The sequence below is a fragment of the Glycine soja genome, chromosome 13, assembly GCF_004193775.1.
Source record: "Glycine soja cultivar W05 chromosome 13, ASM419377v2, whole genome shotgun sequence".
NCBI classification, from domain to species: Eukaryota; Viridiplantae; Streptophyta; class Magnoliopsida; order Fabales; family Fabaceae; genus Glycine; species Glycine soja.
Genome location: NC_041014.1, coordinates 22,382,687 through 22,396,737, shown reverse-complemented (window position 1 = coordinate 22,396,737; position 14,051 = coordinate 22,382,687). Strand labels below are relative to the sequence as shown.

The 14,051-nt window shown below is 36.6% G+C and overlaps 2 protein-coding genes and 1 non-coding gene across 4 annotated transcripts; 2 read left to right on the top strand and 1 right to left on the bottom strand.

Moving 5' to 3' along the window:
• The first annotated feature begins 317 nt into the window (after window positions 1-317).
• On the top strand, window positions 318-3,695 carry LOC114381860 (guanine nucleotide-binding protein subunit gamma 3-like). Of its 2 annotated transcripts, none has more exons than XM_028341083.1 (5): window positions 318-1,239; window positions 1,959-2,014; window positions 2,136-2,180; window positions 2,263-2,307; window positions 2,979-3,695. In XM_028341083.1, exons 1-5 carry the CDS (start codon window positions 1,069-1,071, stop codon window positions 3,370-3,372), a joined length of 711 nt encoding a protein of 236 aa, XP_028196884.1. In that variant the 5' UTR covers window positions 318-1,068; the 3' UTR covers window positions 3,373-3,695. The 2 variants fall into 2 exon arrangements, with proteins under 2 accessions (XP_028196884.1, XP_028196885.1); XM_028341084.1 differs by having other exon boundaries at window positions 322-1,239; window positions 1,962-2,014.
• Window positions 3,696-4,454: 759 nt separating this feature from the next.
• LOC114381858 (subtilisin-like protease SBT1.8) lies at window positions 4,455-7,160 on the bottom strand. Its single transcript, XM_028341082.1, has one exon. It carries the CDS (start codon window positions 6,924-6,926, stop codon window positions 4,671-4,673), a length of 2,256 nt encoding a protein of 751 aa, XP_028196883.1. The 5' UTR covers window positions 6,927-7,160; the 3' UTR covers window positions 4,455-4,670.
• A 6,198-nt stretch (window positions 7,161-13,358) lies between these two features.
• Window positions 13,359-13,440, top strand: TRNAS-GCU. Its single transcript has one exon. It is a non-coding gene; the product is annotated as a tRNA-Ser (tRNA).
• The last annotated feature ends 611 nt before the right edge of the window (window positions 13,441-14,051 follow it).

The window sequence follows — 14,051 nt, the reverse complement described above, 5'->3', positions numbered from 1 at the left end:
AGTATTGTGTATATGTTGTTGGGAAGGAGTTGATGGTTGGCGCTTGCTTTATAGTATATTTTGTGTTCTCAAAATCAGGGCAAATTCGTCGTGTGGCCGATGAGTGGCGCCTAAAACACAACGATTTCTCTTTCCTACGCAGCGGTCACGTGCGGTCTGAGGTATTCCCATCGTGCTTTTCGCTTGCTCTCTGCAACACCAGGCCACACTACTCAGTGCTCGCTGCCTGCACCACCAGCACAAACAAATTAAATAAAAAACAAAGTTTTTCAAATCAAAGCACATAATAATAAAAGAGAAGAAAAAAAAAACCCCATTTCACTCCCTCACGAGGCATTACATTACTCCTACATTGCCTATTTACCTAAACAAAACCTCAAAATCTCAATCGAAACCTCCCCAACTTTGCTAAATGGGTTCGTACTGCAACTTGCAGTCGCAGGCTTTCCCTCAGCCGTCTTTACTATTTATAATTAAATACCCTTTTCAATTATTATTACCTTACACCATGCACAAAAGATGTGCTACTCTCAGAATCAAAAAAATACCTTCATCCTCAGCCTCAGATTCTTCTCCCTCCCTCATTTTACTAGTACTTGGTTTTATTATTATTGAATATTGGATGTATTCTTTCCCCCTTCCACTCTTGCCCTGTCCGTCCAGTCCACAATAATGACTCTCTTTCTACCCTCATTATCACTCTTTTCAGTTACTTTTCCTTTTCTTCTTCAATTCAACCCTTTATAACGCTCATGCTCAAACAACCCTTCCATTCAATTCAATTCAAGTTTGGATTTTTAATTTAAATTTAATAATTTCTTTGAGGGGTTTCTGGGTGTTTCTTAATTATCCCTTGTCAGAGGGCCTATTTACTGCCCCTGCCACAGTCTTTTCGTATGGTATTCACACCTAACCTCATTTGCCGCTTCTTCTTTGTCACTTACCATTACTGATACTTGTGCCCCCTTCCTTAGTGCATCAACAAGGACTTCTGCTATTACTGCCTGCTACCTCTGCCATTTCTTGTTCTGTCTATTTCACCTTCCTCTCTCTCTCTCTCTCTCTTCAATGGCCACTTCTCCCACCACCACCACCACCACCACCACCGTTCGTTCTTCTTCCGTCCCTTCTCTGCCTCCACCCTCCCCCAAGTCCCCGCCGGAGTACCCAGATTTGTATGGCAAGCGCCGTGAAACCGCCAGGGTTCACATGCTCGAGAGGGAAATCACTTTTCTCGAGGTGGGTTTTTTTTTTTTGCTTCTTTTTCAATTTCAACTCCCTCTTTTACACCGTTCTGGAACTTCTTCAACTCTCGGGTTTTTGAGAATGTTGAGGTTTCGAAATTGAGGGAATGTGACAGTAACATGCCTTTTGTAATGATCCGAGATGACGAAGTGGAGTGGCATTTTCGTGATCGCTACTTAGCTTTCGGAATGAAACAGAGTAATTAATGAGATTATCTCTGCCAGGGTTCCTGAGTAGTTAGTTAGGTTATCTATGACTGCGACTTTTTTTTTTCTTTTTGAATTTGGAAAGAAGTGTTTCAAACTTTCAACTAATTCATGGCCTCTTCCAGTGATCTTCTGCCTTTGGAGGCTTCCTAACGGTTTGATCAATAATTTGCTCAGTTACTGTGGTTAATGTAAGGTGGTTGGTAGCTACACGCACTGCTAAAAATGTTATTTTTATTTGCAGAATCTCTTGTCTGTGAATAATGAAGGATGCCATGGGTGTTATTTTTTTTTTTTTACTCACATATACAAAACATTTCTGTGTAATTATTTGTTCCCCTCCCCTCTCAGTAAGTAAATTAGATGTGTTGTTAGAAAAGTAGCAACCAGTAACATGATGGCACCATGATTATGCAGTCAAACTTGCCAATTTTGAACAAGTTTGTGCAGTTTCTTTCTGGCATCTTTTGGTGTTAAAATCAAGTTTACTGACAATTTTGCATCTAGCAGGAAGAATTAAAATCTGTTGAAGGCCTTCAAGCAGCTTCAAGATGCTGCAAAGAGTATGTTTTTATATGTCATTTAGATTGTGAAACTAAGAAATGAAACTAGAGAAATTCCTTTGGATGTTTCAATTATTGCTAGCCAAATGTACTTTGCTGATTGAATGGCACAATATTGCAGGATTGCTGATTATGTGATGGCAAACGCAGATCCTCTGTTACCTTCGTAAGAACTGTTGTCATCATTCATCATTTGTTAGTGTTTAAAAAGAGATCATGATTCTTATGCCTTCTTCTCTTTCAAGCAGAACCAAGAAGAACCGTCGATCATGTGGCTTCTGGAAGTGGCTCTGGTACCACTTGTTTATCCCGTTACTTTATCTGTTTATGCCAACTGTATATGTATGAATTTTGGTTTCAATGCAAATAGATTAAACAAGTTTTGCACAAATATAATTATGATATCACTCACAAATAACTAGCTGCTTTATTGATTAAATAGTAAATACGAATTTACGTTTCCTGATATCTATCTGATGTAATACTATGTAGTCTGTTTTCACACACATGCAGTTATTTGTTGAAAAGTATGACAAGAAAGAGATTAAGCATCAGTCTCCAGCAAATAATTTCTTTTCCACTCTTGCCCCTTTTTCACTTGAGTATCTTCTTGTAAAAAGAAAACGACTAATGACTAATGAGAGGGACCCTTTCCCTTTCTGTGAAGACTATGGTTTAGCTTTAAGGAACAGCACTTTTGAACTATGCCTAATTTTAAAGATTATGTCATGTTATCTTGTCATTTTTTTGTGTGCATCAAACAAGCACGTTGGAGTGTTGCTGAATGATGCATTCAGTTAACAGTGGTGTGTGTATATCTGAGATAAACCGGAGTTCCCATTAGACAATGATTGATAAGCTGGTTAAATTTCATTTATTGAAAGCAGCACCTCATTTCATAATAGGCCTTATTTAATAACTATCAAGATTCATGAATAACACTCAGTAACTTTTTTATATGCAGTGGCATGCCCTGTTTTAACCTCTCTTGGATCTGTTGCTGCTGTTGCTGCTGTGAAGGGTTATCTTTACAACTAAAATTGCCACGCTGCTGTTGTGACTGCAAACCATGCAGTTGCAGTTGCAGCTGTCTTCCATCCATCAAATGCTGCTCCTTACCAAAGTGGAGCTGTTGTTGCTCTTGCCCCAAATCAAATTGCTGTAAAGAGGGTTGCGGTTTTGGAAATTGTTGTACTTTCCCACGTAGTTGCAATTTTGGGTGCCCAACTTGTCCATCTTGCCCCTCTTGCTGCAGTTGCAAATGCACCTGCACTTGCTCTTGCCCAAGCTGTCCAAAGGTAAGCCCATGTTGCTGTTGTACAAAGTCATGTTGGAGACCTTGTTGTTTTTGTTGCTAGTATACTCCTTCCAAAGGGAAAAGCAAAAAAAAAAAAAGAAGAAGAAAAAATCTGAAGCTTTTGTTATCAAAATTGCATTCATAATAGCTAGAGTATAAATTTTGGAAATATAAAGGGTTATAAATGTTGTAAGTTAGATTGTGCACTATATGGATACTTGAAGCAAATGTAGTATTATAACTGTGGGTCAGATAAGTTGGATCCTTTGCTGTTGTTAATCTCCAATGTTGCAAGTGAAATGAAAGACGCAATAGTAGAAAATAGCTATTGATTACGATTGCATGCTTTGATCAGTTTAATCAATGTTTGTTCCATTTTGTTAATGCAGAAGAGTAGTATAAAAAAGTGTTATATATTATTATTAACCTTTGGCGTTTTAATGGAGCTTGATTGCTAAAGCCAGTTGGGTTCTTTTTACATGTTGCAAAACCCCTGTCAGCTTCCTGAAAACACGATAAGGATAAAGCGTTTTATCTCCGAAAACAGAAGAAAAAGTGTTTTCTTTTTTGTCTTATTGATTTTTTTTCCTCCAAGTTTCAAACCCTGTGGTCCTACCAGAAAATTGATGATCGACGAAATAATCAAATGGCACGGCAGGAAAATAAGTGATTGCTGTGAACTACCTTTTTCTGTATGACTGACACAGGACACAGGACACAGGAAATGTCTTTTCATTTGGTACACCGATTAGTAGCCATTCATGGCCAAGATCGTTTGGAATATAAGACCCTTCGAAATAACTAGTAATTAGTAATTCAGAGGAAGTGTTAACTTTGAAATGACCGTGTGTAGTATGTACAGCGGTAGAACATGCCACTACCTTTAACTGCACGCCTGTACCAACACAGGATGAGAAGAGAAAAATAAAATAAAATCCATCAATTGCACATGGGGTGCTCAGTAGCGCAAAGTTGTCCGTTATGGGTTTCCATTTTTATGAAATTGGCCACCTGATCCCGGGATCAGTGAAAAACTCAAAACATAGCCATTACTTGCATCTGCCTCTGCCTTTGTTAGTCCACGTTTGGTTCAGTTTGAAATTTTTGTGTGCACCATGCACACGATCTAGAGAAACACGCAAATTTAGATGGTGAATATTCACACACTGATTGAGGATTCTGAAACATTGAAATTAATAATAGTCGTAAGCATTCTTGATATATAGCATTCTGCCACGTGATACACACACTGTTAACGACTGTCAATGTTGCTTTTACAATCTCGACTGATGGCAACGGCAATGTGACTAAAGACTAAAGTCATGCAGCTTTTCTTTTTCATTTCACTCTAGCATTACCTCAAAAATAGGTCCATGTAAATGCAACCGGGCTCCTAACTAGGTGTTGTTCATTGCTCCACATAATGCTACCAAAACCAGACGTAGCGGAATCATTAACACTCCTATTCGATACAAATGTCACCGTGTACGTTTGCCTTTCCCCTACTTCTCCAAACTCAAGCTTATTTGGATTCACCGTTATGTCCACGGTGGATGGCGCGCTCACCGCCACGTTGTACGCGGATCCCGGTTCCCCCACGTTGGTCAACGTGCGCGTGTATCGAACAACCTTGTTGCTTCCGAAAACAACCGAGAAGGATGGATAGTTGAGGTCGCCAGGGTCAGCAAATTTTTTAGAACAATTGGCATCAGGATGCTTCACAAGGAGTCTAAGATGGTCGAGGGTGTAGTTCAAGGAGCACAAAAAGTAAATGTAGTCTTGGGTGGAGGCATCATAAAGAAGCCCAGGAGATAGGGCCTTTTGTGGGTTGACATGACCGGCCCCATAGGCCCATGGTGTGGAGAGGGATTCTTCGCCCGTTGCATCACGAAGTGGAGACTCTGTGTTGTCATAGGTATAAGCCGTTGTCATTAGTGCAGATTTGATAGCACTTGGACTCCAATCTGGATGCGCAGCTTTCAACAACGCAGCCAAACCACTTATGTGGGGACAAGACATGGAAGTTCCAGACATGATGTTAAAGCCAGTTTTGCGAGTGTCTTGGGACCCAGATGGGCCAACGGCACCAGACCATCCCGCTAAGATGTTCACTCCAGGCCCAATAACATCGGGTTTTAGTATTTGGGCCGTGACTCCATTGGGCCCGCGAGAGCTGAATGCTGCCACCACTGGCGAGGGCCTCACGTTTAACACGGTCCCACCGAAGCTGAGAACAGCGGTTGGATTAGGATCCAAAGACGCGTACTCTCTGATCTCATCCCCCGCGGATTCCCCCACCGCCACGGCGGCCACCAAGTGACTGTCCGCCACCAGTCCCTCGCCACTCGCCGCCGTGTTTGCGAGTATCATCCCAACCCCGCCGGCGTCGCGCACCACTGCACCCTTCTCCACGCGCGAGTTGAGTCCCCTGTCACAAACCACCACCTTCCCGCGCACGCTGTCCGGGTCGAGCGAACCCGGCATGCAAATGCTGCCTGACGAGTTCGACCGGTCGCTGAAATAAACCAAACCGACCGGTTCGTCTCCCATCCCCTCTCCACTGTAAAGCGAAACTCCGGCAAAGCGTTTTCCGTTTCCGAGAGTAGCGTACGCCGGAAAATCACGGTCCAGCGTGCCGGCGCCGACAGTCATGATCCACGGAGCGACATTCGCGACAGAACCGCTGCGAGGTCCGGTGTTCCCCGCCGAGCACGCGACGAAGATGCCTCTCTCCAGCGCCGCGAAGGCTCCGATGGCGATGTTGTCGAAGTAGTAAGGGACGGAGGAGGAGGAGCCACCGAGGGAGAGCGAAAGGACGTCGACGCCGTCCTGGATAGCCTGATCCATTCCGGCGAGAATGTCGGAGGCGAAGCAGCCGCCGGTCCAGCAGACTTTGTAGGCCGCCACGCGCGCCTGCGGCGCCATCCCGCGGGCCGTGCCGGTGGCGTAGCCGAGGAGCGTGGCGTTGGAAACGGCGGAGCCAGCGGCGGTGGAGGCGGTGTGGGTGCCGTGGCCGTCGAGGTCACGCGGCGAAGCAGGTTCTCTGTTTTTTCTAGCGTTAGCAGAGGCCATGCGGTAGCCCTTGGAGAAGCTTCGAGCGCCGATGAGTTTGTTGTTACAGAGAGAAGGGTCGAAGTCAGGTGCGGACTCGCAGTTACCGCGCCAGCGAGTGGGGATTTGAGGCATTTGGGAATCGTCGAAGCTTTGCGATTCGGGCCAGACGCCAGTGTCGAGGACACCTATGACGACGTCAAGTGAGGCCTGGTGGAGGTCTTGCCAGAAGGCGGAATGGGCCTGGAGGCCCAGGAACTCGGGGGTGCGAGTGGTGTGAAGCGTGTAGCGCGTGTCCTCGTAGACGCCCAGGACGGAATCGGAAGCTCGCAGCACGTGGGCTTCTTGAGGGTCGAGTATGGCAGCGAAGCCGTTGTAAGAGGCGGTGTAGGCATAAAGGAGAGAGTCTGGAGAAGAATCTAGAGTGGCAGCGTACCAGTCACGCTGCGTGGGGTGCACGGAGGAATCGTGGCGTTGTTTCATGTGCACTATATAAGTCTTCTTGGTCGCAGATAGCATTGTGAGTTGGAGGAGGAGAAAGAAAAGGGAAATTGATGAATCCATGGCTTAATCGCCCAATTACAATGCAATCTCAGGGAATCAATAAACAACTTTATAAAAACACAACAATTTTGGGGTGCTGTTTCACCTTCCTCACTTACTTTTTCTCCCCCGGGCTTTTCAGTTTTCACAACAACGCCTTTGCATCTTCCCCTCCTTCTCCAAACATCATCAAACTCTTTTTTTTTCAAGTGTCCACCATTGTAACACCTTCTTTTATATTAGCTTTCAACTCAATGAAAACTTTTAATTGAGTTTTATATTTGATTCTTAACTTCAAAATTGTTTCTATAATTTTCAGGTATTTCATGTGACATTACAAGGCTCGATTTTTTTTTTTTAACTTTTTAAAAATTAAATTAACTTGTAAAAGAAATTTGTTTCATTTTACCTCCCTTATTTATTTTATTTTCTAATTAGTATATGTTAACAAATTTATCTAAATTTCCTTTTACTGACTACAAACTTTAGTTTTTAACTTCAAAAATGATAATCATTAATGTTAACGAAAAAATAAATAAAAAATTGATAATTTTTCTTTCAAAACCAACTGATATAAATTTTAATAAAATTACAGATTAAAGGATTATTTATTTTTTATATTTTGCTTGATTTTAATTATTTGAAAAGGAAATGAGTTCAATTCTAAAAATAATTATATTCAAAACAAACAAAAAGAAGATTTCTTTTTTGTCCATGAACATTAATAACTAATAAAAATTTCTTACCCTTACACTATTGGTGAGTTACATGTCTTAAAATCGTGAGGGGAAGACAAAAGTCTTCTCAAACGATTTTTTAGGGAGTAAGACAATTAAGCTTTTACCAATAACCAATATGGAGATTTGAATCAATGCATTTGAGAAATCAAAGTTGCTATCTAAATCTCTTATAAGCTAGCTGGTATGGCTAGGGGCAAAATATCTTAGTACATTATGTTTCGTAATAGCAGAGATTTTGAGAAGAGAAGGAAGACAAAATTAGGTGTGGAGATTTTGGTGGAAATGAGTTACGATAGAATTAATTTGGGTCACAATTAAAATTTTTCTCCCTTGTGTGATGCCGCTACATGCGACTAAAGTGTCAGCACAGTGTTTTCACTTTTATACCCCTGTTGTGTCTAAATTGAACCCTATAATACTTTTAAACAATCAACTATGGGAATTGAATTCAACTCCAGTTTCACTTTGAAAAATTGATTTTCAGTCTGAAATTAATTTTAGATAAATTTAGTTTCACCTTTAGAAAAAATTTAAAATTAATTATGAGTTAAAATAATTTTAAGTAATTTATGCATTAGATCCAAAATTATGAATTTTGAGTATAAATTTTACTTTCAATTTGATTTTATAATAAAACATTCAAACCCAAACTATATCACTTCAAAATTAATTTTATTTAAAATTAATTTTAAAAATATCTATCCAAACACACACTTTGTCACTTTTGAATAATTGATTATTGGAATTGTGTCGAATTATTGTATAATTGATTATTTGTATTATATAATCGATTAAAAGCATCAATTTAATGGATTATGCATTAAATTTAATCGATTAAATTTAGTCAACTGACACAAATATGCTTAGAGTATAATAGTATTTTTTACAAGTTTTTCAATTCTCTCATTCCATTTCATTCAAACCAAATAACTTTACAATTTTAATATTTTCTTTCTACTTTATTTTTAAATCCTTTTTCTCTTAATTTAAACAACCGAAACGTTCTATTTTGTTTTCATTGTATTTATCTTTTCTAATTATCTTTCTTTTATTTTTATCTATCTATCTTTCTAGTTCTCTCTTGAATAAAACCAATCAGAGCGTCATGTTACTGAAGATTAAAAGCATACTAGCATAGGGAGAGAAATATTTTTTCACCATTCATTTTAGCTTCAGTTTAATATGCTCAGTTGCCAACTTGAGTGGAGATATTTGTTCATTTTCCACCTAGAGTGAAAACATATTTGGATTAAAGAGTTTAAAGATAAAAAAAATGGAGAATAAGATTATAAGAGTATCTGAGCATGTTTGATTTTCTTCTCACTTTTTAATTTTAAAAATTGTTTTTAAATTAATTTTATATTAGTTTATAATTTTTTACAACATTGAATTTATATTAGTCTATCATTTTTATGTTTTATTCTAAAGAAAAAATAAGTTAGAAAATATTTATTAAAAATTTACTTATATTTTCTAGAAGTCTATTTTCAGACTTACCTTAAATTAATACAGCCATGGGAAAAGATAGGAGAATTAAACGTCGAATATCAACATCACATGCGCACTAATCTTAATTAGTAGCTATACCAAGCACTTAATTAAGAGTAATGTGCATTTACCAAATTTGGATCATATCAGTTGAGTTTGTGAAGGATAGATTTCGGGGAGATACTTTTGTCTTCATCAAATTAAGAACAAACACATGAAGACATGGATTAAACAGCTGGAAACGCGTCGCGGAGGAGGGTCCACCCATATCTTCGATCACCATTCTTTTTCATGCAAGAGGGTGTTTTAGTGGAAATTAAATCTATGCTCGTTATGTTCACTTATCCATCAAATGTTCTCTTGATTCGACCATAAGCACCATTGACACTTTACAGCAAGGCTGCTAATAACAATATGCTGCATTCAACTATTTATCTTTAGCTAATTAAACCTCATTTGTGTTTGTTGCCCATGCATGATAGAGTACTACTGGTATTACGTTATATTTCAGATGTTATGCAACATTATGGTGTTGAAAAGAAATCAAAGAATCATTAGATGTGTAGAGGATGAATAAAACGCCTTTTTTTCTTGTCTTGAAATATAATTTGACGTTCCATTCCACGCATATAATTTGACGTTCCACACACACACACACACACACACACACACACACACATATATATATATATATATATATATATATATATATATATATATATATATATATATATATATATATATATATATATATTCTTGTTTTCCTATCCACTCACGGACTTCGTAATAAAATCAACAATATAATAAAGAAACAATTACAAGAACGAAGCACAACAAAAAGTAGCACAACGACAAGAATGATCAATGATATATGCGTGCATGCTTTATTAATTTTCTCCAATGACAAGCTTCCTTGTTAGACAATGGACATCCCACTCATGTGCTGAACAGTGTACTAGAGCTGGATGCAGTTTGAATATTTTTTTTCCCACAGGTATTCATAAGAAAAAGAAATGATAAGGATATAAAATAAATCAATTTTTTTATAAGTTCAAAATTAAGTTGTATACTTTAACTTCTGGAAAAGTGAGGTGAGAAAGATTTTCAAGAAGTTATAATTCAATTGTATACATTTTTATTTTATTCATATTTCGAGATTGTTAATGAAAAAAAAAAACATAATTATACTTAATTTTAAAGGAGAAAAAATAAACAAGAAGGAAGAAGATTTGAGAGTGATCGACATAAAAGATCAAGTCATTAATTTTAGTGTCTATGAAGAATTCAAGAAAGGATCTACAATTCTAATAAAACGATTAATTAAGATCAGGTTCAACGTGGATCATATATATATATATATCTATATATATATATATATATATATATATATATATATATATATATAGATGAGATAAGACTTGAAGTTGATGAGACTAATGTCAAAATTTTAATGACAAATCTATTTACAACTCTCATGAAGATATCTAAAGTGAATACACCCTATTTTTTGTCAGGGCACCCAACACGCTACCAATACAAGCAACACCCTACCACTAAAAAAAAAAAAACCCAATGCGACGGAGAGTGTTCGGCGCAACTTTTACTGCAAAATCTTGCCCAACGCCTCCAAGAAGTTCTCCCAGAAACCAAAAGTAGTTTTGCAGGCCCTAAATTGAGTTTATATGCACAAAGAAAAGGATTAATTGAGGTTTTCTTTTGACTTTCTAATGAACGAGAGTGAATGAAGCTCTTTGAAATCATTCTCCACAATTATAATTGAAGTAAGTGGGAGAAATCTTTGAAGACTCTATTTACATAAATATTAAAATCATATAAAAATTATGCTATATAATTAAAAAAAATGAAAAGAGTAGGCGCTAAATTGTATATAGGACAAAATGTAAAGAACAAATAAGGACTGATATTATTTAGAGGAAAATTTTGTTAAACATAATAATGCTTCTTTATTTGAACTGATATTCAGATATTAGTGGTAAACAAACCAAAATATAAATAACTATACTTTTATTACCAATGGTCTTAAAATATATAAAAAAAATTAGTGTTTTCTCATTCTCTTTTTCATGCCCATGAACATTACCTTAATCAATAAAATATTTAAAAAAATATCTACATATCGATTAAGGATGATATTTTTGAGAAGGATGAAATACTAGGAGATCTACCACAATGAATCATTAACACATCACATATAAACAAACTGACACCAACAAATGATAAAATGGGTTAAATTTGCCTAATCCGCCAATAATAATAATATAGGAGTATGTTAAGTGATTTTGAATCACCTTGATCTACTAATTAATTAAAATTCATTTGTGGTGAACACATGTTTGATACAGCAAACTATTGCGTGAAATAAATGAAATCCCTCTCTCATACAGACGAAAGAATACAGAGATATCCCATATTTGCATGTCTACATTCTGCGAGTAGAAGCATCATTAAAACATAACTTTGTGTATATGTTAGCTAGCATATCGACTGAAATCGTGAGTCTTTTCATAATTTCATTGAGTAACTCATGATATTCCCGTTTAAAACCCAGCAGCTTAATATTTAATTGTCAAGATTAGGACAACTACCTAATTAATGTTTGTAGCTATAACAAAAGGTGGGAGACTATCCTTTGATTCCCTTCTTATGAGTGCGCCTCCCAAAAGCTGTGATTGTGAATGGAACATAATAACAGGCTCTTATTATATATATGGACAGTGCTTAATCGAGGGAGCCAGGGCTAGACGTACAAATCAGAAGGTTTCCGTGTCTGCATGCGTAGTTGCTGTTGGCTGCTTTTGTTTGTGGTTTCACATGCATTCCAAGTTACTTTCTCTTGTCATCCTTAATTACAATTAGCAACTGTACAGTCTTTCACTTTATCAATACAACTCTATTATAAATAGAGCAATCGCGACAACTTTCTCATAGCATCACCATGCGAATATAAGACAAGAAAAATATTGTATCTTGGTTTTTACATAAGCTCCTCTTCGATCACACACAAATGCATTTGTATTTACATGTCTTAATATATGGATATAAAAACAATTTTAAAATGAATTCTATAGCATTAGATACCTTACTGCATTGTAATCTCCCCATTCAATGTTTTGTCCCCTTGTACAAAAATTACAAAATTCATGGGGATCTTTTCGTCTGACACATAGTCACGGGTTTATATGAACAAACCAAGTGATGCTGCTGATGCATGGCCCATTTACATAAAAAGAGAGATTGGTGATAACTTGCTTATTATGGTTCGATAATAAAATCTTTTTATTTGTATTTAATTGTTACAACTTGCAAATATTATAATGACTTTTTATATTTGCTAATATTTTATGAAAAAATATATTTAACTTTTCATTCAAGGACAGTCAAATCAAATAGACTATAATAACATTTTTACCTGGCAAAATGTACGTCGTGTACATAATTACATGCAATTTAAATTAAATAAATAGCATTTTTTAAATTATTTTTTAACCTATATAAGATTTTTAGCAATGATATTAAAAACAGCATGGCCTTTCTTCTTCATCCATATTGATTGAAAACCTGAAAACTAAATGTGCAAAAATTATTCTCAAATATTTTATAAAGACTTTGATACTGATATATATGACAAAATTTACGATGTATCATATTTTGTGGAGTATATTATAAAGATTAAAACTAAAGGAGAAATTTCTGACATTTAATAGTATTTTTTGGGAACGTTCTATCATTTAATAATGTATGTGCGTTTTATTGTAATTACCCATAATTAAACAAGACCATTAATTTAGTTTTCTGCCATATACTTAACACAATTAAATAAGCTAGCTGAGTGTGATTCTAAATGTTATAATGTTATGTTAGATAAATTTTTATTTTAAAAATCGAAATCAATTTTTATTCATGGGAACTAGATATAGCAGAAGAAACTAGATCACGTAAACTGTTAATAAATCACACTTCAAATCTCCATTAAAAGTGCTTAATTGCATTGAACGGGTCTTCTATGGAGATGTTTGGTGAGAAGAAGAAAAAATCATACAATAATTTATCGGATAATAAAATCAAATCTAAGGTATATGCAAGATTTGGTTTGGTTTATTTTTCATCTGAAAATTTAAGCCACGGTACAGAAATTAAACAAGATGGTAGTTCTGTTCCACATATAGGGGTATAAATACGTAAATTTACAGAAGGTCTAATATAAGTCGCTTTGGCCGAGTGGTTAAGGCGTGTGCCTGCTAAGTACATGGGGTTTCCCCGCGAGAGTTCGAATCTCTCAGGCGACGTTTAACATTTTTTTTATTTGTTATTGGTACAATAAACTACTTTGCTATCTTACGCATCTGCCAAAGGTCCAAAACCAAACGTTGGGCCAAATTCAAGGTAGCATACTATTGTTGCTTACACTGGATTATCTTTTTTTAAAATAAAAAAAAATTCTCATTTCCTGTTATGCAGATTCAACCTCGTTTACAAGAAGCACTCATTGCTGCCCACCTTTCCATGGGTGCACTGGTTGGTGTCAAGAAGCTCTCCATGGACACCATGGAAATTGTGGCTTATCCAAATTGATGACATAAATCAGATGGATACAATAATGGAGAAATGGGGAAAGGGATCTCAGAATCCATAAGCAAAGCAACAAGAAAGATAGGTCTTTTTTTTTTTTTAAAGATCATTTTTATAGTACATCCACACTTATCTCAAGAAAAAAAATACATCTTATGACTAAGATGTTTTTCCCACAGTGAGAGACTAGATTGGCTCTTCCACAATAACATGCTTCCATTTTCAAGTCTAAAAAGCCATAACAGGTGTCACTCTTTCAAAAAAAAAAAAACTTTCATGCTAGAATTTCGTTACCTACTTTGCTAGCACCCTACTTAGGAGCAATTTA